The 25,323-nt window shown below is 41.5% G+C and overlaps 2 protein-coding genes across 3 annotated transcripts; both read left to right on the forward strand.

Moving 5' to 3' along the window:
- Positions 1-746: 746 nt before the first annotated feature.
- Positions 747-13,143, forward strand: cul4b (cullin 4B). The gene is made up of 20 exons (XM_073487055.1): positions 747-1,834; positions 3,609-3,724; positions 3,804-3,907; positions 4,020-4,089; positions 5,460-5,533; positions 5,625-5,787; positions 5,989-6,078; positions 7,836-7,918; positions 8,004-8,071; positions 8,163-8,281; positions 8,382-8,574; positions 8,687-8,791; positions 8,878-8,988; positions 9,108-9,193; positions 9,712-9,819; positions 9,928-10,041; positions 10,132-10,237; positions 10,338-10,510; positions 10,589-10,741; positions 11,819-13,143. Exons 1-20 carry the CDS (start codon positions 1,339-1,341, stop codon positions 11,912-11,914), a joined length of 2,628 nt encoding a protein of 875 aa, XP_073343156.1. The 5' UTR covers positions 747-1,338; the 3' UTR covers positions 11,915-13,143.
- Positions 13,144-13,287: 144 nt separating this feature from the next.
- On the forward strand, positions 13,288-24,422 carry lamp2 (lysosomal-associated membrane protein 2). 2 transcript variants are annotated; one of them, XM_073487603.1, is made up of 9 exons: positions 13,288-13,440; positions 15,185-15,300; positions 16,006-16,216; positions 16,308-16,469; positions 16,554-16,789; positions 16,877-16,996; positions 18,023-18,077; positions 18,178-18,348; positions 22,003-24,422. In XM_073487603.1, exons 1-9 carry the CDS (start codon positions 13,395-13,397, stop codon positions 22,143-22,145), a joined length of 1,260 nt encoding a protein of 419 aa, XP_073343704.1. In that variant the 5' UTR covers positions 13,288-13,394; the 3' UTR covers positions 22,146-24,422. The 2 variants fall into 2 exon arrangements, with proteins under 2 accessions (XP_073343704.1, XP_073343705.1); XM_073487604.1 differs by lacking the exon at positions 22,003-24,422 and adding an exon at positions 19,108-21,840 and having other exon boundaries at positions 13,289-13,440.
- Positions 24,423-25,323: the final 901 nt, after the last annotated feature.

Here is a 25,323-nt window from a genome sequence, read left to right on the forward strand (position 1 = left end):
TCTTGTATTTTGATTGTATTTGTACTTGAATGTACCAGCTGCTATGATAACCTAATTTCCCCTCGGGGATTAATAAAGCTATCTATCTATCTATCTATCTATCTATCTATCTATCTATCTATCTATCTATCTATCTACCTACCTACCTGTCTGTCTGTCTGTCTGTCTGTCTATCTATCTATCTATCTATCTATCTATCTATCTATCTATCTATGTATCTATCTATCTGTCTGTCTGTCTGTCTGTCTATCTATCTATCTATCTATCTATCTATCTATCTATCTATCTATCTGTCTATCTGTCTGTCTGTCTATCTATCTATCTATCCATCTATCTATCCATCTATCTATCATATGATGAAGAATTATGTGTGCGGCAAAAAACTGAAGAAATACACAATGGAAGATGTCTGGAAAAAAGTCCCCAGGATAGTAAATCTCCAAACAATTTACACAACAGCCCACCTCATGATGTCATTGTTTATTTTTCCAAAAAGCAAACAAAGAACAAATGAATCCTGCAGCCACCCAGGTGCACCCACATCCTTCTACCTATACAACCCCCAGTGTTGTCACAGTGTATCTAAACAAAACAAACAAACAAAATCTAAAAAAACAAAAACAAAAACAGTGTCATAACTAAGTGTTAGAGCTCTTAATGTAACTTTGGTGACGTCACACTGACTCCAGCAGCCGCTTCCTGTGTCCGTGACGTCGCCGTGGCGCCATCTTGTGCCCAGGACGGTTACAACAGAATAGTCGGCGTACAGAAAAAAAAAAAAAAACACGCTTGAGCAAAAAAGTACTTTTGTACAAAGTACTTCCGGTGAGGTCACCGACTAGCTTTTTTTTTTTTTAATGAGCGAAATGTCTCCCGTGTGAAGCAGCGGCCGCGCTGATGCGATGTGAGCCGAGTTTCTGCCGCATTTCTCCTGTAAATAACCGCGTTTAACGGGCCGCGTCGCCGACCCGCTCTGCCCCGCCGAACCACCGGGAAACACCGCGGCGACACGAGCGAGGCAGAAAGAGGAAGCAATAGCCGACCATCTTTCTTCTGCCGCCAGCAATAACAAGAAAGAGACACACGGCTAAGATCCAAGTGGGAGCTGAGTAGTTTACAGTTTATTGTGGTGTTTTTGTAGCCGGATAAAAGGGACTTTTTGTGGGGAAACCCGTGTTTCTCCGCGCTAAGCTAGCTAGCAGCTCTCGGACACTGAGCTCACTCTCTCTCTCCCCCCCCAACAACACCTCCTCTCTCCTCTCCTCCCTCCACACGGCGAGCCTGGAAGTTTCGGATCAGAAGACTGGCTGTTGAGAATTAGTATCCCCTGTTTTTTTCATGTTTCCAACAGGTTTATCTTCCCCTAACCCCCCACCACCGCCAACCCAGGAGGCTAGACCCGCGGCCACTGATGTCAAAACCGAGAGCGGCACCATCACATCTCCGAAGAAAAGGAAAATAAACGGCTCAGAGAGGGAAGACACTACTGACACGATCTCCTCTTCGCCTCCCAAGACCCTGAATTCCTCCTCCTCCTCCTCCTCTTCCTCCTCCTCCTCCTCCTCCTCCTGCTCTCCCACTCCGCTGCACATCCAGAAGAAGTTGAGGTTTGAGGATTCAGTGGATTTCATTGGGCTGGATGTGAAAATGGCTGAGGAGGCTGCTGCTGCTGCTGCTGCTGCTGCTTCGTGCTCCAATAACAAAAGCAAAGCCGTGTTCCTGGCCGGCGGCGTGGGGCACCATGCGAACGGACTGACGAAAACCGCAGGCTCCGGCACCTTCTCCAACAGTAAACCCGGTGCTGCCAAGAAACTAGTCATCAAGAACTTCAAAGGTAGCAGACAACACTGGATGGTGGATAAATGTCCTTAAAGACCCCCGCCCAGAGCATCCATTGACAGCGATATGCAACTTAAAGAAGTCCTCATGCTCTGTGATTGTTTGGACACATTGTTAGGAGGAGTGTTAACTTGCTCCCAAAGGCTGCATTACTGCTTAAAAGCTTAAATATTATAAACTGAGCTGAGTGAGTGGACCATGGGCCCTCCTGTCAGTGACACTGATGTTAGGGGTTGACCCATATGTTTTTTTCCCCCATACCGATTATTGATAAACCGATACTTATTTACGGGAAGCATAAAAATCGTAGTCTCAAAGTTGAGAATAACCGGTGAAAGAAAGTAACCAACTAATATTTACTCAAGTGCTCAATTTCCTGCGACCTTTGTCCATTTGTTGATCACTTTAGCTACTAGATCTGCTATAACTCGTGACATCAGACGGTGTTGTGGACACCGAGACACGAAAAACAGACACCGATAATCGGAACAATACTGAATATCTGCCCTGATAATCGGCCAGATCAATAATCCGTCTACCCCTAATTGATATTGCTCAGAAATGTAATAAAAATGTCATAAATCGTGACAAAATTACACATTTCTTAATATAGGGATGACTTTTAGGTCAGTCAGAGGAAATGTAGGCATCAATATTACTGAGAAACAGCTAAAACGGGCACATAAGTTGCTAATAAGACTGTAGATGGACTAATGAATACCGTTTGTCACATTGTTGTGAAGTCGTGTTGTGGTGATTTGAAGTAGGGCTGCAGCAAACTATCTGGTGATTATTATCACATTCACATTCAGATTGTTGACAACTAATCGATCAATCGTTGCAGCTGTAGATTTGATCTCTTGATGTTGTCTTCCTCAAATTTCTGGATTAGTTGATGACTCGCAAGTCAATCAGTGTTTTTCAAAAGACGTCCTCAATTGTCTTGTTTTGTCCATGAAACCCAAAATATTCAGTTTACTGTCAAAGAGAAGTAAATAAACCAAAAGGAAAATCACATTGAAGTAGCTGAATTGGAGAGTTTTTTAAAAAACAAACATTTTTCTTAAAAAAAAAAAAAAAACACTCAAATGATGAATTGATTAAAAAATAGTTGTGTATTGATTTAATAGTTGACAGCTAGTCGATGAATCGTCTGTCGCCCTCAAACTTCTGTTGTACAAATGGGAGATTGTGAAGAAGCATGATGAGCAAAACTGACAAAATTAGTTATTAAAGTAATTAAAAAGAATTGATCCCGGTTGAACTCGCTTTGAACATTAGTTTGATTATTTAATAGGTAATTTAGCAGTTTTGGACAATATCCAGATTCTTCTTATTATTATTGTGATGCTGATTTCAGCCATATTACCTTTCTTTTCTGATCTGATACATTTATTGAGAACTAGATCTCCTTATCAAGAAAGGCACGAGAACAAGAACATCTTTTGTTACCAAACAACAAAATATTAAAGGTAAAACAACCAGCAATCAAGCAACAAATAGTTAATAGAAACTGTACAAAGTCATAAGAACACATGACGTAGTAAAAAAATCTCCTAGAAGAATAAAATAATGTAGTTTGAGCACAGTTTTCATTCATTAAAAGATCATATCTTTATACTAAAGTAAGCAAAATCTTTATCCCTGTACTTTAAGTAGAAACAGACACAGTTGTTTTAAAATAGCACTGGTGACACAGCATAATGTTTAGGTCCACTGTCTGTCGTTCAGTGTTATCAGAGCAGTTTGTCTTTTTGTTTTGAACACAGAAAAACCCAAATTGCCTGAGAACTACACGCAGGAGACCTGGCAGAAGCTAAAGGAGGCGGTGGAGGCCATTCAGAACAGCACTTCAATCAAGTACAATCTAGAGGAGCTCTACCAGGTATCACTGCAGGCCTGTTGACTCCTCTTCACTGATACAGGAAGAGCCCCTTTCTGACGCTTCGTTTCTGTCCCCTCAGGCTGTCGAGAACCTGTGCTCCCATAAGATATCTGCCAAGCTTTACAAACAGCTGAGGGCCGTGTGTGAAGACCACATCAAGGCACAGATCGATCAATTCAGAGAATATCCTTTGCCGTTTCTATTTATCTTTAATTTCCTGTTTGTCATAAATGTTATCATATTACAGTGAACAGCTTGAATGAAAGCCAACGATTTGCCTTAACGTTGTTCCTACGGATGCCCTGGACAGTGTGCTTTTCCTAAAGAAAATTGACAAGTGCTGGCAAGATCACTGCAGACAAATGGTAAGTTTTATAACCTTATTAACTCAGTTAGTTGTTGTCTTGTCTGATGAAAGTCTGCTAACATAACCTCACTTCCATGCACTTTGTTTATAATCAGAGTTTAATGTTTAAAGGGGAATTCCACTGATTTGTTGTTGGATTTATTTGAGACGTGTTTTAAAAAGATGCATAGTTAAGAGAAAAAAATAGAGCCTCACTGATTTATTGATTGGCTGATATTATCGGCTGATGATTGATAAATATCTGCGTGTGTGTTGTCGATGTGAGTTTTACTCAGTTGCCTCTGTTGGCATTACACAACCTGAGAATGAGGCTCACATGGCTACATGGTGTTGCTTCAATATGCACACACACTGGCTCGCCTCGCCTCTTTCTGTTTCCCTCTCCCTGTATGTGTCTGCTCTGTTGATTTTCTTTGTCAGCAGTATGTTTTATAAAGTCGTCCAAAGAAAACACACCTCACGTTTAGGATGTTTTCACCCTTGATTCTGTTTTTATCAACTGCAGATGAGCCACGTGTGGAGAAAGCTTGTTGTTAATTATGTAGCTGATCAAAACTATCGAAACGAGCGTGGTGCGGCTACGGAGACGGATAAAAAATAAAATAAAAGTAAAAATGCTAAAGTCTGTGTGGAAAACAATGAGGGATCATTGCAAAAGTATGTGTTTACTGGCCAAAATATCAAGAACAGAATTTCTATGCCCCCTAATTTAGGCATTGATCCCAAAAATCAAGTATTGGTCGGGCTCTAGAAAAAAAAAGTGATCTTGGAGACACCTGGAGTCTTTTGTTATGTTGTGGATAACATCGTATTTTGTCGCACAATTTAACTGGGTAACTTTCTGTTGAGTGTTGAGTATCGAGCACCCGACCATAAATCAGGCTTTCTTCTAAATTTTAACCTCTTTGTATGGTTCAGGCATGCTGGCTCCTGTGCATGTAATAATGAAGCTCAGTAGCGTCTGTATTGGTCTCATCCTCCCTGGTTAAAAGACAGTTGTGCAAATATCACCATCTTATGCATATGCAAGAGCTCCCCATCTGTAAACAACACAAAGAAGAACATCAAACCTCAAAACAAATGTCAGTCTCAACAGAAAAGGTCACTGTCTGTGTGGAAATTTGGATTGTAGTTCCAATCTGTCGGCTTGTCATCTGGGACCAACAAAGATGACGATGATATTTGGGATAGAAAGTAGTTGAAAGTCTCAAACCCAATTCAAGATGGTGATTATTTCCTCCGACATCACAGAGCTTTTTCACAGCCCGAGAAGGAGTGCCTCTTTGATCTTAATCCAACAAGGAAATGGTTAAACAAAATGTCATTACTGCTTGCTTCTAACCGTGAGTGTTTGTCATTGTTTCACAGATCATGATTAGAAGTATATTTTTGTTTTTGGACCGCACCTACGTTTTACAAAATTCAATGCTGCCATCAATCTGGTGAGTGATCACTGTTGTCAAAGGTTCTACAAATGGTGTGAGGCTGATTTCTGTTGAAAGTGTGTGTTGAAGGAGCTGCTCTTGTCTGCAGGGACATGGGTCTGGAGCTGTTCAGGTTCTACATCATCAGTGATCTGAAGGTCCAGAGTAAAACCATCGACGGGATCCTTCTGCTCGTCGAGAGGGAGCGAAACGGGGAGGCGATAGACCGCAGTCTTCTGAGGAGCCTGCTGAGCATGCTCTCTGACCTGCAGGTAACTGACCATTGATACTTTAATTACGATCCACACACAAATCTGTATTTGAATGCCTGGATCTCTTCATCACCTCATGAGAACTGTAGTTTTGGCAGCTGTGTTGTCTGAGACTGTGACCTGCTCAGGGGTGTGATGAGTTGTCAGTTTCCTGTTGACAAATGACTTTAATGAAACTTGTGTTCTCTCCGTCCCTGACAGATTTATCAAGACTCCTTTGAGCATCGCTTTCTGGAGGAAACTAATCGCCTGTATGCTGCAGAGGGACAGAGGCTGATGCAAGAGAGAGAGGTGATTTATGTGACCCTCATACTCGGGGCCATTTTTGTTGTATTTTTCTCTTTTCACTGAATAGCTGGCCAAATATGAACAACTACACTGTGTCTACGTCCAAGGTCTGTACTGGAATGTCTTGGCGCAAACATTGACTCGTCTAAAGCATGAATTGCAACATCAGGTCCTGATTTTAGTACCTCAGAATGACACAGACTCTCACAGTTTAAACAGTGATCAAACACACAGCAGTTCAAACTAAACAACATCCATCATAGAAGCTCAAAAACAGCAACATATCCATAGCTTCATGTGATCAGAACGCAGTACAGCAACAATAGTGTGTGTTTTTTGAGAGGTTTTTTTTTTTGTCTCAGCTGTAAAAGCTTTTGCTCGATTAAGGCAACAAGTATATCGGCTTTGTTCACTTGCTGACACATTGGATTCAGACATTGTTTCACTCTTTATCGCTCAGCTCAGAGTTTGAGCTTCTCAAAACTTTTGTGTGCAGTGTCTGTGAATGTGAATGTGAAATTGGTGTTTATTTATGAGATAAGCCACAGTAGTAGAAGTTGAACTCTACATGAAAACACTGTATTATACACAAAATCAAGATTTAGCTTTTCAAATAAATGTCTCCTTGAATCAGGACGGTAATGTTTTATAACAACACAACACAGGAGCTCCTGTATTGAGATTAGTTTAGCCTTTAGCTAGCTGAGTTACTGTCATCTTCTGCATCTTCATCTCAGATTGTTTGACTCAAGAGAAAAGTAAAACATTACCAAAGTAAAACCCGTCCTGTCTCATCATACCACCGCAAGCTCCCAGTCCGGACCACTAACTGCACGGCTCACTGAGCTAAATAGCTAATGGAAGCCACAGTTAGCAGCAGTTAGCAGTTACTCTGGTGGTTTCTTCTTTCCGTTTGGAGTGATGTTGCTTCGACAGGTGGCCAAATTCTCACATATCGCACCTTGAAACAAAGTTAGAACATTCTCCAAGAAGGCAGCTCCTTTACATTTATCGGACTGTTATAACAACGGCTTAAATTATATATTGGCTAATTGCTTTTCCTTGTTTCATTCTGTGCTTCAATTCTCACACTGAAATTAAACGTGACACTGTATCCCCCAGGCTGTTGTCATTGTAAAGGTTGCATGAACTCCAGTTCCTCTCCAGGCTTTTACACTCAGCCGGCAGTTTATTAAGCGCACCTAGCTAAAAATAATACAGTCTAATACAAAGGCCCTGCAATAAATCTGACCTTCAGGGAGGTTACAATGTTACGTTTTAGTCTAAACTTTTTTTGACAGGTGTCTGATAGTAGGTTACATAACAGAAACACCCTTCTGTATAATGTAATACAGTTTAACAGCCCCTCAGTCTACATCCTCTTAAGTGACCATACAGTTGAATAAACACCAGTTGTGTTAGACCCCATTAGTTTCAGCTAGAGGTACCTAATACGCTGGCAGCTGAGTGTATACTGTGTACCATGACCTCAGTATTTTAGGGTTGTTAACCCTGAACTTATAAACTTTGAACACATTTTATCGGAGAGCTTAAACTGGTTTGTGTTTATCTTCATTTATTTTACTTGAATTGTCTCTTTTATTTATTTTATATTAGAATTTGTATTATCTATTTTATTCTGGTCCCATTAATGCCTTTGGCTATCTATTAGTACTTCATATTTTAGGTAGTTAATATTAAAAGATCACAATATGGTATCAAGTTTTATTATCACTGATTTCCCCCCTTTTATTTTGTAGGTACCAGAATATCTCCATCATGTCAACAAACGCTTGGAGGAGGAGGCAGACAGAGTCATCACATATCTAGACCAGAGCACACAGTGAGTGTTAAACTGTAGTGTCCAGTTTGTAACTCGGCGCTCTCAAAGACTGATTTGTAACCTGAGCTGTTTTTCCCCCGCTCAGAAAACCTCTCATCGCTACTGTGGAGAAGCAGCTGCTGGGTGAACATCTCACAGCGACTCTGCAGAAAGGTACATAACAGTACTTGACTTAAACGTCTGTCTTGTAAAAATGAAGCAGCCAGAGTTCTGACGTCTGACTTCCTGTTGTTGGATCCTCCAGGGTTGACTCACCTGCTGGATGAGAACAGAATTCAGGATCTGTCTCTTCTGTATCAGCTCTTCAGTCGAGTGCGAGGTGGCGTTCAGGTCCTCCTGCAACACTGGATAGAGTACATAAAGGTATGATAACAGTTACAGAAGTCTGAAGATGATCCACGGTGATTTGCTCTACATATTCTGTTGCTAACTGTTTTTCATCGTCTTAAAAATCGACGTCTAGGCTTTTGGAAGTACAATCGTAATCAATCCAGAAAAAGACAAAACAATGGTGCAAGAGTTGCTGGACTTTAAAGACAAGGTGGATCACATCATCGACATCTGCTTCATGAAAAACGAGAAGTTTGTCAACGCCATGAAGGAGGCTTTCGAAACGTTCATCAACAAACGGCCAAATAAACCAGCAGAGCTCATAGGTCCGTAGCATTTCTCCCATTCATAGCTGCAGTTGCACTTTCTGTTAATAAGCATAAAAAGTTATATGATCATAATCATGAAATAACATTTTCTATGAATACACTTTTATAGCAAAACACGTGGATTCGAAGCTAAGAGCAGGAAACAAAGAGGCGACAGATGAAGAACTGGAGAAGATGCTGGATAAGATCATGATTATCTTTAGATTCATCTATGGTAATATTTACTATCACACCTGTTTCGGTTCAGGATTTTCTCTCCTGTGTGGTTGTTCTTCATGTATTGATGTCTTGTCCTCGCAGGAAAAGATGTTTTTGAGGCCTTTTACAAGAAGGATCTGGCCAAGAGGTTGCTGGTTGGAAAAAGCGCCTCTGTGGATGCGGAAAAATCAATGCTGTCGAAGCTGAAACACGGTCAGTTTAATCCATCACAGTGTCACTTCTTGACACACACTCGATGTAAAATGAATGACGGAGAGGAAATCTCGACCCTGAACGCACATTGACTTGTGACCTTTTTGGTGTTTCTTCAGAATGTGGAGCAGCGTTCACAAGCAAACTGGAGGGGATGTTCAAGGATATGGAGCTTTCGAAAGACATCATGGTGCAGTTCAAACAGGTGAGAACAGCAACAGTGGCTTCAGCTGTCAGAATATCCACGTGACGTGAGTTTTATACTTATTTTATAATTGTTATGATGAGTTGAGAGGCAGTTTTGGGGGGGATTATATTCTTATATTATTCCAGTGTTTACCTCTGATTTGTAATAACTTTGTACTAAGTTGTGAGGAGAGAGGAAACGACAGAAGTCAGGTTTACTTCATTATGAGTGCTTACATTGCTTACAGCTTTAATTTTCAGTCGAAAGTCAAAATTATGAGATAAATTTTGACTTTTTGAGTCATAACTATGATTTTTTTTTTATCTCCTCATTATGATTTACTATGGGATTTTTCTCATCAAGCTTAGTTTTCATCTGTGTTATTCAGACTGGGTCTCATCGATCATATTTCTTCAGATCACTGGCACCTGAAATATAATCACCAACACAGCCTCCTATTGTGATGACCTGAGTCCATACATTAGTGCAGGAGGTGGCAGGAGGATATCTCATGTGTCTTGTTTGTGTTTTTACAGTATATGCAGTGCCAAAACATTCCTGGCAACATTGAGCTGACGGTGAACATCCTCACGATGGGTTACTGGCCAACGTACGTCCCGATGGAAGTGCACCTTCCTGCTGAGGTTAGTGCCGAGCAAATATTGAAATTTCAGAGCGTGCTCTTTTTCTAACCTGCCGTGCTGTAAATCTACCGAGCGTTGCTTTGTAATGACTCTGTTATCTTTGTCCAGATGGTGCGACTGCAGGAGATCTTCAAGACCTTCTACCTGGGCAAACACAGCGGCAGGAAGCTGCAGTGGCAATCAACACTCGGCCACTGTGTGTTAAAAGCTGAATTTAAAGAGGTAGATGACCGGTTTCTAAGAGTGCTCAGGTGTGTTTTGCTCACTCACGAAGCTTAATTTTAATCGTTACTTTGATTTTTCTTACAAAAGGGCAAGAAGGAGCTGCAGGTGTCACTTTTCCAAACACTTGTGCTACTGATGTTTAACGAAGGAGAGGAGTTCACCCTGGAGGAGATCAAGCTGGCGACAGGAATAGGTCTGTATGATCGCTTGAAGTAGGTTTAAGAAGAAATCAGGATTGTCAGGTACTCATAATGCAGTACCACTGATGTAAAACACTGTCTGTGTGTCTACAGAGGACAGTGAACTTCGCCGGACGCTGCAATCACTCGCTTGTGGAAAAGCACGCGTCCTCACCAAAATCCCAAAAAGCAAAGACGTGGAGGACGGAGACAAGTTTTCTTGCAACGACGACTTCAAACACAAGCTCTTTAGGATCAAAATAAACCAGATCCAGATGAAAGAAACGGTAAAAGTATTATCTCGTCGTAGATTCCTCACGTCCAGGCCTTTTGGGGATTTATTGTGACTAATTGTTTTCTCTCAGGTGGAGGAGCAAGCCAGCACCACAGAACGGGTCTTTCAGGATCGTCAGTATCAGATTGATGCTGCCATCGTGCGGATCATGAAGATGAGGAAGACTCTGAGCCATAATCTCTTGATGTCCGAAGTGTACAACCAGCTCAAGTTCCCCGTCAAGGTGATTAGCACAACACTGAGTCGCTTTATGTTGCTTTGACACACAACCCTGATTCCACAGATGACATATATTGTCTTTGGTTTACGCCCCACTTTATTTTGAATCGGGGGAATTTTAGTATTTTAAATTATTGATAAATCTGTTGTTGTGTCACCATCCATCTATTTAATGTGTGTGCTTTATCCTGTGCAGGGTCACAGGGGTTATTTAACATTTATACTGTGTGAATGATAGAAACATTTTAGGATTACAGGCCAACAGATACAGAAATTAAGAACACAATATGTAGTTTGTGGGAGTCTTAACAGTTTAAGTGTTTTTCCTTTGTGTTTATAAATGCACTTAGACCTACAGCAGGGTCAAAAAGACTGAGACCGCTCGTTAAAATACTTCTACTACGAATTTAACACTATTATTTTAATTATAAATGATGATATCAGCGTGAAAAGTTGAATCTTGTCCATGAATTTCAGAATATCGTAGTGATTCGTGCGCTTAAGCTGGCGTGGACTCCACAGGTTCATAACAAGAAGCTTTGTCGACTCATGCTGGGATAACATGAGTCAGCAGAAAACTCGTGGAGTCCGTGCCAGCTTCAAATTCATTCTGAAACTTTTAACTCCAAATTGATGAGCTGATATAAACATTGGTAATGAAAAACAAACGCACAATAGAAGTAATGTAACGATTCTCAGATGTTTTGACTCTGTATCTTTTACTCATTGGCCTACAAACACATCGGTATTAAGCTTTTTCTAGTTTTAATTTAATTACCTGTTGTTCAGGTAAACAGTCTCAGTCAACGAGGCTGCTGTGGGTGTTATTTTATAGAAGCACCGTCACTACTAACACGTGACTCACTCCATCAGCTGACAGCACTGTTGGAGAGTTAAATTAAAGTGGATCTAAAACGGGTCTGCCAGGATAATATCTGAACGGGGGAAGTAACACGGCTCGCATGAATCAGCTCTTCGCTGCGATTTGCTCGCCACACCTCAGAGTATAAAAATAACCAGAAATGCCGCCGCGTGCCTCACGTGTTGACCTCCACCTCCTCTCTGCCATCTTCTCTTTCAGCCTGCTGACTTGAAGAAGAGGATAGAGTCTCTTATCGACAGGGACTATATGGAGCGTGACAAGGAGAACTCCAACCAGTACAACTACGTGGCTTAGCGAGAGGAAAAAAAGTGACAGAGGAAAAAGAGACGCAGATGGTCTCAGTCAGGCTGAGGGGGGGGATCGCTCTCTAAATCTTTTTTGCTCCAGTGGACGTTAACCATTATCATCTTCAACCCAGCGACCGACAAGTGAATGGATACTGCTCCACAGGATTTTTATGTCAGGGGTCTTGTGATCCTGTGGACTGCATGCCCATTTAAAAAGAGAATATTGTCCACGTTTCTCGGTGCCTCTGAGAGAGTTGGGCTACGGTGGACAAACAAAGAAGACACACAGATATTGCTCCGTTTTGCTCTTTTTTTTTTTTTTTCAAATGGAGAGGAAAAATATTTATTTTCAAACTTAGATTTTTTTTTTGTCCAGTTTGAATCAATATGCTCTTTGTTATCAAGTGACTTTTTTTTTTTTTTTTTCCTTTTTTTGTTCACTCGGTATCCCAAGCAAATGCTGACACACTTAACAATGCTCTAAATGTACCACACGTTGGAAAGAAAAGGAATCGAAAATAATTAAAACTGATGCTTGTTTTTCTTCAGTCGGTGTCAAATGTGGGACGATCGGACTTTACATTCACGGCCGGGGGAATTGACTATTTTGGGGGGCGGCGGGGGGGGGATACCTGTGTCAAACGTGTGATCCTGCAGCAGAGTTTTACAACTTTTAAAGGCCTTGTAGCCGTCTGATAAAGCTGTGATTATGAACACACGATAGCGTTCAAAGCAGAGTTTGTGCCAAAAAAAAATAAATAAAAATGGAGCACTTCTTTTGTTATAGGATATATTCAAGCTGCTAAAAAAAAACACAAAAAACAAACAGTTGTACAAGTATATGCATTTAAGTTTCTCGTTTATTCTGTCTTTGTATGTTTTTGTACATACTCAACACAAAAAAAGTGACATTTCAACTTGCTCTCATCTGACAGTCGACTGCTTTTTAGGCTTTTGTTAACCCTTAGAAAGTAAATACTAAAAGCACAACCACACCAGAGCCCATTTCCCACATCTTCCTCGGTGTCACACCAAAACACACATACACTATATATTTTTTTTTTTTGTATGTCTCCCTGTGGGGCTTGCAGGCCTTGCTGGAAAAAAAAGTGTGTGTGGGGATGGGGAATGGGAGTGGATTGCCTCAACACGAGGAAACATATTGATTGATTAGAAATGCCCTTGTTTGTATGAGTCTGTTAGATTTATTGCTACAGATTAAAATAACTGTTTCAATCGGGGGTTTTCTTTTATTAATCTTTTGATTCCCAAACACATGATGTATAAAATGGGAGAGAGGTGTAAAAAAGGAAAAGCAGGGCGGTCCACACCTCTGCTGCTCCGACACATCGGGCTGTCATATGACTTTCATTTCCTGGTACAGTCGGCGGCGGCACAGCTTCACCCCGAACACCGCTGACTGCGCGTCCCTCTCCGGGCTGTTTTCCTCCGTCTTCTCTCTGACGCTCCGAACCGGTGTTGCGATCATGTACCGACGCGCTGCGTTTGTTTTACTCCTCGCCTGTGGGATCGGTATGTATCACAACCTTAAATTATTCTTGAAATAATCTTGAATAATAATCTTGCGAGCAGTTTCTGGAAAGTGACGCGATTAAACTTGTGGGGACACCGCCGGGCCTGGTGCTTTTCTGGGGCTCCGGCTAGCTTAAATTGCTTTGCTCTGGAAAAGAGATTTTAAACAATATTTCTGACTTGTAAACTGGCTTAAATTTACAGACGAACCGGGGCTCTGTGGGTGGATTTACCGAACCACCGCCCGCTGTTCGGTCGAGGAGCGGTCCAGTGTAGTCGTGATGTTATGCTAACGCAGCTAGCTCGATTGCTAATTGTTACCTACGTCAACAACATCACACCGTGTCACCGCCAAGTCGCTGTGCGCGGCTCCAGAAGCTATAATTTCCCGCACAAGTGCCATTTATCTTCTAATGACAACATATAACAACCACACTGTGGCCTGAAAGTGGCTGTCAAGCTGCCTTCAGCGTTTTATTTCCAATTGGTCGTGAGTTGGCCAATTCACGTTACTAGCTAGCTAACTTAGCCGCTAGCTTAGCGGTTGGCTAACACTTGTTTTGAAGCTGAAGTTGATGATAAAATCTGAAGACTGCCTCGGCGATGCATGTTATATAACATTAGACACACACACACGTTCAGGTTAAGAGATTTAAAAGGATGCCTTAACATCAGGCTAGCTGGCTGTGAAAGCTAACATTAGCATCAGCTTAGCTAAGTCTCTTCAGTTTACAGTAAAACGGCACGTGACCGAACAAGTGGGACGAGTTACCGTAAAGCTAACAGATTAGCATGCGAGCTAACATGCATCAAAACACGCACAGATGAAGCGACTGTGAATCCAAAGCCGCAGACTTTTTTTTAAAAAAAAGCCACACGGCCATTTGCTACAAACAAAGATCCCCATTGAGCACAGAGGAGCGTTTTAAACGAGGAATTAGCTGTGGATTCCTCTGTGAACAGCTGACAGATCAAAACAACAAGTCACTCATCGTTTTCATGAGTCTGGCAGCCTCTTTTCACATCAGGGGCTGGTGCTAATGTCGTTTTATCGATCCAACAATAAAAGGTGGATTTCCTGGAAGGTTGATCTCGCATGCTGACAGACTGGGTGTTGCACAAAATCCAGGTTTCATGACCTTATCAGGAATTTCAGCTATGTGTCCAATGCAAATGTTACATCATCACACACTGAGTCTGTCTGAGTTCATATCAGCTGCTTTTTTTTAGTCAGTAATGGACATTTAGTTTAAAGTGCTCGTGCTTAACTGAGTGTTCACATTTTCTGCTGCTTTATGCGTCCTTTCTGCTACAATCTGGAAGAAAATAGTGACGATTTCATGTAGATATATGTATCGTTTTCTTCTAATTGTACTTTCGATACTTACTTTACTCGAGTACTGTTCGTATCGGTGCCTTTCACCTGTCCCAAAGTAATATTTTAACGAAATATCTCTACTTTTACTGGCTTTTGCGGACTATTCACAACACTGTATTCAGGTAATGTTACTTGGGGACAGTTGATGACGATGCATAATGTGAAAACCATATAGTAAGTCTGAACGGACTTCGACCTCTCTTCTGTTAAATTCTGCACAGTGTCTCAGAGCCAGAGCACATGACGAAGGGTTTTTGTTGAAAACAAGATTGTAAATGTTTCCTGAATCGTGTGATTTCATTTTAAAATGTTTTCACGTTGTCCACTTCAGTCGACTTGGGGAGTAAGGTGTTTTTTTCTTCTCAGTGTCCCAGCTGTCTCATGGCGTTGAGGTGGAGGTCAAAGACAAAGACAACAAGTTGTGCCTCTATGCCAATTTAATGGTCAACTTCTCAGTGTCATATGACACAGCTGATAATAAGGTGAGTACCTGACCTTTGTCACTCTGACTGTAAAATGTTCAACCATGACCGACTGTGTTTAGTACATAATAATACATTTTCGAGCCACCCAATGACTTTACAATGCAGATTAAAACGGCCAACACATAATGAAAAGACAATGATAATAGAAGAACATCAAGCTACACAATGTCCTCTTGAAGTTACTTTGCCAGTGCAGCAAAGCAGCCCCTCCGTTATCAGGCCACCTCGACAGCGTGACTGTCAAACTCTCGTGGAAGTAGATGTCATCATGGAAAAGGGAAACGCTACAAAGCACTTGATTCTTGCTATTCAGCAGTTCAGCCAGTGAGTTTTCCTGGTGCACATCCTGCCATTGTTATGTCCCGTCTCCTCACTCGTGACTTGTGACTGGAGTTATACTACAACTACAGGTGAAATGTTTCAGGCCATGAGAAACTACTAGTCTGACAGGCGCCTGGGCAACTTTATATCGTTATCGTGACCATATATTGTCTTAGATGTTGGATATTGTGACTGGCATAGCTGTTGTCTTTTACCGTAAAGTGATGTCATTTTCTGAACTCACCAGACTGTTCTCCTTGTTCTTATACCTGCCTGACCCACTTAGTCGTTATATCAGCTCTATTCTAACAGACGCTTGGTAGTTAAGCATCAAACTTGTACGATCATGTTAACTAAGACCACACTCTGCTCTTTTTTTAGAGTGCAACAGTCGAGTTTGAACTTCCTGGTGCCGTCACAACAGATGGAAGCGAGTGTGATGCCAAAAGCTCAGTGTTGAAGCTTAATTTTGGAGAGGGACACTCCTGGAGCGTGAACTTCACCGTCAAAGATAAAGTGTACCAAGCGGACTCCATCACCTTTACCTACAACCTCAGCGACACAACCCGCTTCCCTAATTCTTTATACAACGGTAACTTCTGCACCTCGCAGCACAAACACAACGCACGCACGCAGACTGAAGGGCTCGTACTGATGCTGCTGTGTTTTTGAATTTCGTCTAGACACCAAGACTTCTACCGTGACGCCTCACATCACAGATGTGGAATTGGACACCTGCTACTCATGCAAGAGCAACGACATGATCGAGGATGTTTCGGTCAATCAGACACTGTGGGACGTGCTCGTACAGGCTTTCGTCAATAACGGCAGCAAGAGTGAACAGAGTGAGTACAGATGCAGCGTCGCATCTCGTCTTGCCTGTAATGTCTCTCTCCTGTTTTTATTGATCGTCTGTTTTCTCCTCACAGCTACCTCTTGTGCTGCTGATCTTCCCACCACCGTTGTCCCGACCACTCACACCACCAGCACCACCACCGCAGCGCCCGTCACAAACTCCACTTCCACCGCCGCTCCTGCTACCACCACACCGACCCCCACCCTGCCCCCACCCGCCACTGGGAAGTACAGCATCAAGCCCGACGCGAACAGCACGGCGTGTCTGTTAGCCGACTTTGGCCTGCGGATCGGCCTGAAGCAAGGAGACGTACGTTCATAAACAGAGTTATAATGTTAAATCTTGATACACGGATGATCTCCCGTAGTCGATCTGATTCACCTTCTCTTCCCTCAGAAATACGAGGAGATGAACCTCGACCCTAATGTGACCGCCGTCTCTGGATCATGTGCAGTCAACAGCAGTGAGCTGGTGTTGGTGTCTAACACAATGACCATCACGTTCACCTTCACCAATGTAAGTCCTCAACAATATAATGTTTTATATTTTTATCTTTTCCCAGTTCGTTTCATGGATTTTCTCCCAAGAATTAATGTTAAAAGCTTGTATCAAAGTTATTTGGTGCCACACCTCTTATTAAATATGGCTTTGGAGCTGTAAAACTCACTTTTTAAGGTATTTTGACTGTAGATTTGCCAAAGAAGGCTTATTTTAACTACCTAGAAACCTCTTTTTACGTGAAAATCTTAATATTTATTGCAGATCCACCCATTTTTCATTCTCCAGTTACATTCAGTGGATCTGTTTCATAATGAGTGTGTGACACCTGTTGAACCTGCCTTTATCGGGTTCATTTGCAAGTTACAGCTTGTAAAGGCAGACTAGATAATTGCTTCCTGTTCTGTGTGTCTGCACCGAGCTCTATACACATATATCATTTTGCAATTTTAATCTTTTCTCAACTGATTTCAAGCATCGTCAACTCAGCCAAACTTGAAAAGATCAGCTTTCCCGTTAGCGCGGGCTGTCTTGTGACTGCTGGCTTCTTTTTCTTGGCTTCGTTCCCAGTAGAGCCGAACTCAGTCATCTTATATCACTTAAACTGTTTAATATAGTCCTGCGTATGTTGCAATAATCTGCCCAGACCAGTTTCAGGTGGGGTTAGTCCTGACTCGTTTATTTTTTTTCTCATGTCACTAGTTGCAGAAATCAAATCATTATTTCTTTCAACACAATCTTTCAGTCTTTGCTCTTGTTTCCTTACCCCTGGGTGGTACTTTTAATAATGCTGTAACGCGGTTATTAGCGTTACATAACTTCACAAAACTAGACAGGATGCGACAAAAAGTGAAACGTTCACTGACGGTATCACTCGTCCCTGAAAAGAGTGAGGGGAAGCGCTTATATCCTGGATGTTGAGTTCGTGTTAAACCTAATCCAGAGAGCTTCTCGGACGGGATTTTAAAAATGTACATTTGTTTAAAATTAAACTTTTGATGCATTTTCTGTTTCTGAACTTGTTTTTTTTTTTACTTCCAACAGGACACAAAGAAATTCCACCTGCACGCTCTGAATGTCACAGGAAAGACGAGCTCTGGTAATCAGAAGTATCTTATCTACCCGCACACACCAGGCACCCCGCTGAGAAACAAGCTAATGTCGACTCTTTATTTAATCGTGTGTGTGTTTCTCTTCAGGTGTGGCGTTTTCTGAGGCCAACACCAGCCTGAGTCTGTGGGAGGCGAGCGTCAGCAGCTCCTACATGTGCAACAAGGAGCAGAACTACACCATCACAGACCTGCTGACCATCTACACCTTCGGCCTTCACGTGCAGCCCTTTGGAGTGAAGAAGGGGAGTTTCAGTACAGGTAGGTTTATTCTTCCATGTCTCTTGAAACACAGTCCGCTGACCAGGCGGGATACGTTTGTTCTAGCTGATGACTGAAGATGAGGAAGAAGTTGTTTTTTTTTGTTGTTGTGTTTGAAGCGACCAAATGGATCTGGATACAAGTATAAATACCACGTGTGAGTTATAAAATGTGTTTGTCAGGTGAATTAACACAGTTTGAGCTCTCTCGCCTCAAGAAAATATCTAACACTGCGTTGTGTTTATTAAGTAAGAGATGCAGTGCAGCCAGACTGAATACACTTCATGTCATCTTGTGGCTTTTAAGACAATCAGCAGACCTTTAGTAAAATACCTGATATGAGACTTTGCACTGCACATCGAAACGTACTTCTGACACCCAGCTTTAGTCATAACTGAAGTGCCTTTAATTCAACCACATGAAAACATTGATTATACGCACTTTAAATTAGCACTTCTTAACCCTTTTGGCTCGTGTCCCCCTAAATTGAAGCGTTGCCTCCTCATGACCGCTCACCACAAGTCATGTGAAGGATGTTAATAACCTCCTGCAGAGTCTCTTCATTTATATAAAGGGGCTGAAGATGTTCATTCAGACGAGCGCAGTTTTATGTGACAGCTTTAAATGGAAAGAAATGGCGTTTTGAGTATTTTGTTGGGCAGCAGCTGCTCTTAAAGATGGCAAATAATCTGAACTTCTTTCTTGTTGATCAGAAAAATCGCTGTTCCACCTGTTGACTGACTCTCTCTTTATCTGCAGCCCATGAATGTTCATTGGATGACACCAGCATCTTAATCCCAATCATTGTTGGCGCTGCTCTGGCTGGCTTGATTCTCATTGTAGTGATCGCTTACGTGATTGGTCGAAGAAAGACTTATGTTGGATATCAGACCCTTTAAATCCAGTTTTGCAAATCGATCTTCAGATATCACGGGGTTCCCAAGCCTGGTCCTTGGGTTTCATGTCCATGTTTAATTGGCAAATAACTTAAAGATTCAAGAGTCAAAATCTGAACTAAAGTGTCTGCTGGGAAAACATGAGATGCAGTTTTAAAAAAAAATTGGCTGCCGTCAGAAAAATGGATTTTACTCTCTGTTGGTGTTGACTCAGCCTCAAAGGTCTTTAACGATAACGAGAAGAGTAAAAATCCATGTTGAACTGGAAAGTTTGGTGTTTTTCTCAAGGACCAAACTTGTCTACCCCCCAATGTGTGTTTCTTTTTTGTTGTTTTCTCGATGTGTTGTCGTTCCTTTCTGTTGTGTTTTTTTGTTAATGAGCAAGTGCAAGATCCACACAACCTTTTTATTTTAAAACAATAAAGAAGTAATTACAATCAGATGAAAGGTGACACAGCGTAACAAAAAATCCCTGGACATGAACATTTTAAGCACAAGACGTGTCACAGTTAGTTCGTTGCTGCTGGATCGTGCACTTTCTCTCCAGACATTCCCTTTTTTTTTTTTGGTTTCTTTTGTCATTACTTAATCTTTGTGCACATTTTAGTTTTTATTTCCTTTTTATGGTTTTGGCTTTTCATCCCCATAATTATTCACATCAAGACGTTAAAGAACAATAATGTCGTTCACAAATCAAAGGAAGATGGTCAATCAGTTTTCTCTCTCTGATCCCAGATATTCATTATAACGAGGATGAAGGTTTATTCCATTTGGAAAAGTCTCAAAAGAAATATGCTTTGTCCCGTGTTTGCCCCTGTAGAGCAGGAGAAACATTGGAGTTATTTGTCTCGATTATGTGGCGCCAATCGTTTAAAGTATGTGACATCAAAGTGTTTGTTGTCGAAGCATTAAAAGACCTTTTTCGTGGCAGACGGTTCGACACAGGCAGCGAAAGTCCAGGTGCAGCTAATGACATTAACGATGACTTTAAAGATGAAGCCAACGTTGGTGTCATGAATTACACCTGCGCCTCTCCCGCTCCAGCACGTCAAAATGTCTGCCGCTTAAAAGGTCTCTTACATTTCAGTCAGAATAAATCTGAACAGGAAGTTCGACTGTATTTCTTCTCGTATAAAACGTTATGGCATTAGGTTTAGAAAAGGGAGACTTTGTGTAGATATTCACTTTCAGCACAGACGATTCTGAAACGGGGATATACACATATAAATGCACTAAGGCGCTCTTTACATGTTTGCATTATGTTGAGACTGTCGTCACATTATCTCACCTGTGTATCGGCCTGGGCTGGGCCTGAGCTCTGAGGGCTGCAGCTGCATCAGGGGACGTTAAAGCTCCTGAAAACTCTCTGTTACACTGAATATTCATGACAACAATCAAAGTTAATTTCAGGAAAATATGGCCATATTTATTCATGAAGAGTTTAATACTACTAGTAGAAGATTAACATCACTCTCATGTCTGTTACATATGAAGCTACAGCCAGGAGACAGTTAGCTTAGCACAAAGAGTGTAAACAGGGGAAAAGCTAGCCTGGCGCTGTTCAGTGGAAACCAGTCTGACTAGGTGTTTTTCCCTGTTTTCAGTCTTTATGCTAGGCTAACAAAACTGGTCAGTGATCGCAAAAGCAAACAAACGCCACACCCGTCGTCAGATTTTGATTAAAAACAAAACAACAACTGCTAAATCCACTGAAAATATGCAATATAATCTCGTGCGAAATCGACAAAATTGTAGCGGGAGAATTGTATTTTCATGTCCGACTGAAGTTTTCAGGAGCGTTAGTCAGGGAATCAGTGCACGTTGCAGAGACGCAGCGTCAGGGACGAAGGCCAGCCTCAGTATGTGTATTTCTATGATAGAAAGCCAATGTGACATGTGGTGGTAGCTGTGTATCGTTGCTTAAATCTAGCAGAGTGCAGTAAAACTTCACTGAATATGACTAGAATGATTAGAAATGTTTGCTTTTTTTAAGTTGCTTTGGCGGGATGTTGTACATGTGTTTGAATAATAGCTATAAATCAACTATTGGCTTTGATCCTTTGATTATTTTTTTTGCTTGTGATTGTTGCTGTCGTGTGTATTTCGGCTTTGTACGAACTCAGTTGCCTTAAGTATCGAGATGGTTTTGCAGCACTGCTATAAATGTTTTCTCAAGGTTAATCTGCCATGTTCTCAATAAATCATCTAACATGTTCATCATCTTGACAACTGTGCCTTACTTAATGGAAACTTTCAGTTCTGTGCATTACATAACTCAGCTATACTGTTAAGAAACCTGCTTTTGGTAACTTTTTAATTTGGCTCATTATTCAATTTCCCTTCAGTGGTTGAGAACATTGCACACACGTGTTCAGCAAAGGGAATTTGTGCTGCAAGACCGTCATGTTAAAGATCAATTATGTGTTTTTATGTGGATACAAATGACTGCTGATCTCATCTCCATTCTCTCATGCTGTTCGCTCTGATGAATTGGATTTCAAACTGTGTGTCAGACTGATGTGGAGCTTTTTTTTTTTTTTTTTAGTATTTTAGAATTTATGGAAATAAAAATGCGGTGCTGCCCTGGAAAACCTGAGTTTATTTGTTTATTCCTTTTTTCAAAAACTGCAAAAGTATTTGGGAGTTTCTTGAAGTCGGGTCTTCCCGTCAGGTGTTCATGCATTAACCATGACTGTGTTTTTTGTTTAAAGTCTTCCTATGAGACATTCACCTCTCTGCTCTCTTCACTCTCGTCTAGCTGAGGAATGCCAGGCTGATGCAGACAGCTTCCTTGTTCCCATAGCTGTCGGAGTTGCCCTGCTTGTTCTCATTCTTATCGTTCTGCTGGCCTATTTCATCGGGAGAAAGAGAAACATGGCCACTGGCTACGAGTCCTTCTAGTTAAACCTTCCCTCATGTCGATCTTAAGGCCATACAAGGGATAATAAGTGTTCGCCTCGCTGCCTTTTGAATACTTGTGTTTTTATTAATGTTGCCATGTCTGCCTGACTGTATTCATAAAGGAAAAGTTTGACATTTTGGGGAAAATGATCATTTGTGTTGATTAGTGAACTGTTTCCTGTCTTTATGCTAAGCTAAGCTAGGCTAACAGATTCCCAAGTTCCCATGTTTCGCCAACATGTCAGACTGCTCCTTTAAGAACGTCTTCTGTTCATGCTGCCTGACATTAAAGGTCCCATATTGTACAAATTAATACGTCCATGTCTTGTTTGATTTTAAAAGAAAGCCTATTTAAATACTGTGAAAGTATCAAAACACTCAGCGGGAGAAAATATTCATAAAATACGCCTTTAAATGAGCCATCAGGACTTCCTTGCGGTTGTGATGTCACAGCTATACGGTCACCGCCCTCAGCCGTGCGTTCAGGTTGCAAAAAACACCAGTAAATGCAGTGGGCGGTGCCTGCTCAGGCCTGTGAGAACTGACCAATCAGAGCAGACTGGGGGGGCCTTAAAGAGACGGGAGCTAAAACAGAGCATTCAGATAGTGGATAGATAAAGATCCTGCAGTCATGGACAGTATGAGACATCCAAAATAAAAGCATGAACCTGAGAGTGAGGATAATATGGGACCTTTAATGTTCATCTGAAATAATAAGTAACAACCAGGTGTGTGGTTTCCTGTTTGTGCTTTAACACTTTCGTCTAATTTACACTACATTTACCTGATGATGCCACTTTTTTTCCAGCTCTGATCGCTTTTCTTGCTGCTCTGCTTCTTTCTCTTTACTGAATATAGATATCTGCTGACTAAAACACTAACCTGCTGTCTGTCTGTCTGTCTCTGTCTGTCAGCTGAGGAATGCTTCCTGGACTCTGATTTGAGCTTTCTGGTGCCAATCGCAGTGGGCGTGGCACTCAGCTTCCTAATCATCCTCGTGCTTATCTCTTACCTGATTGGCCGGAGGAAGAGTCGCACTGGCTACCAGTCTGTATAATCCAACCCCCCTCCCCCCCGCTGCTTCTTCTGCCTCTCGCACCTCCTCTCAGCCCTCACAGCTCTTTACAAAACCACCTTCCCGACCACTTCGCTGCCCGTCAGTGCATCAGAAGCCTCCCAAGTTTCCTGCTTTTTTCTGTCTCCCCTCAAAATAACCTTTAGCTTATTTCTCGTAAACAGTTTGAAATTTATCCCAGCAAGCCAACCCCCCGATTGTTTCCTCGGTTTTTTGCTTTGATGCCAATGACTGAAGCAAGTACCAAAACATTTATGATCAATATTGCATCGTTTGATTGTAGATTGCATGTTTTGAAAAAATTAAAAACTTCTGGCTGTGAGTAGCCGTCCACCTCCTCCTCCTCCTCCTCCTCCTCCTCCTCAGAGAGCCCTCCCTCCTCCCTCCAACCCCAGAGAGGCTTTTTCCTCTCGGTTTCTGTGCTGTACAATAGTATATGTGTAAATTACTCTCTTGTATAGAATGAATGACATTGATTTTTGATGACGTGAATGTACGAGCAAGCTACTAGGATACACTATTGTCATTCACATCCCAGACACCACTGTGTTCATGTTACTTTAACCGTCATGTGATATAAATTAACAGCTAAATGAATCTCCTGTTGCACATGTATCAGTTAATTTTTAGCTTGAAAAAAAGGGACACTAACTTATCACGACACTTTACCAGCATTGGGACCACGTTTATTGTTTTTGTTTTTTGGGAGGGAAATGTGTGATGTTAGGTGTTTGTTTCTGTCACTCATGTCAGGAAGATTTAGGACTTATTTTCTTTAAATGTACAATTATTTCTAAAAGATTCACATTTGAGTTTTTGAGTAAATTGATTCGGATGTTGTTCCTTTACAATCCCATGTTATTTCACAAGTCAAACACATGGATATCGTGGCTGAATCTCTTTAACGTGGTTTGAAACCAGAATCAAACTTTAATTTCGAATTTGTTCTTGATTTAAAAAAAATTGGTTGGAGTGAGATCCCTATGAAGACCATGAGAAATATTTCTAAATTCAACATTTTATTTATACGATCCTCGGTTCTGTACGTTCATCCACTCCCCTCGACAGTTTCGTGCCTTTCTGTTGTGCACCTCTGAGTTGCTTGCTTGAAGCTTGTCTCCATTTGATGAAGAATGTGATATGATGAGCTTGTTTAACACAAGTGGGGAACAAATTAAATAAAGTTTCGTTCTTGTTTTGTATCACTGTCGTTCTTTTAACGGTCTGTATCGTAACTGAGAACTGGATGCCGGGGTTAACAGCAGCAAACTAAACATTCACGCTGCTGCGATTGCTCAAACTGTTCGTTCGACTTTGATCTGCAATGTGCTTTTTATAACCTGTAATGTCACACAGAGGCACAACTCCAGCTATTATTGGCAGATGGGCAGGTTTACCCGGAGGTCACGCTGGTTGATGTCAGCTTATCTTATTACTGAGAGTAGTTTGGAGAGACAGTTAACTTGTGTGTTGTGTAACAATAATTGCAAAATCACCCAATTCTTTTACTTGAATTATTGACTCAACCTTTTCTTAAGCCACAAACTGGACACCTGACAACTGGACTGAAATATCTCAACAACTGTTTGACAGGACGTCCAGGGGATGAACCCTAATGACTTTTGTGATCTCCTGACTTTTCTTCTAGCGCCACCATGAGGTCCACATCTGTGATTCTGTGATGTATCTCAGCAGCTGTAGGAGGGCTGGCATGACACTTAGACCTTCATGTTCCCCTGAAGATACAATGTGATGCCTGACATTTGTTAGCATTTAGCTCAAAGTCAGTTCAAGTCAGTTTCATTTATATAGTGACAATTCACCCCCCCCTCAGTAGGTATTTGTGCCTTTGAACAGGCAGAAACCTCCAGCAGAACCGGACTCAGTGGTGGGCGGCCATCTTCCTAGACTGGTTGGTAGTCGAGCAGCACGATGCCTAAGTACAGACTCCCAGAGCCACTAACATGACTGTAATGTTAATAAGTAAAAAATAAATAAGGATATATGAAGAATACGTTTCCTTTGTTAGCCCAGTTACACTTCTAATAAACAAAATCTTATGAAACTATTGTAAAAGAAATCAAAATTGGGAAGTGCTGCATA

This window comes from Pagrus major, chromosome 18 (genome assembly GCF_040436345.1).
Source record: "Pagrus major chromosome 18, Pma_NU_1.0".
Lineage (NCBI taxonomy): Eukaryota > Metazoa > Chordata > Actinopteri > Spariformes > Sparidae > Pagrus > Pagrus major.

Coding starts and splice junctions, on each gene's coding strand:
- cul4b (XM_073487055.1), top strand. CDS start 1,339: ATGTTTCCAACAGGTTTATCTTCCCCTAACCCCCCACCACCGCCAACC. Junction 8,989..9,107: donor GCTGTCGAAGCTGAAACACG/GTCAGTTTAATC, acceptor GTGTTTCTTCAG/AATGTGGAGCAGCGTTCACA. Junction 10,238..10,337: donor CAAGCTGGCGACAGGAATAG/GTCTGTATGATC, acceptor GTGTGTCTACAG/AGGACAGTGAACTTCGCCGG.
- lamp2 (XM_073487603.1), top strand. CDS start 13,395: ATGTACCGACGCGCTGCGTTTGTTTTACTCCTCGCCTGTGGGATCG. Junction 15,301..16,005: donor ATGACACAGCTGATAATAAG/GTGAGTACCTGA, acceptor CTCTTTTTTTAG/AGTGCAACAGTCGAGTTTGA. Junction 16,470..16,553: donor CGGCAGCAAGAGTGAACAGA/GTGAGTACAGAT, acceptor TTCTCCTCACAG/CTACCTCTTGTGCTGCTGAT.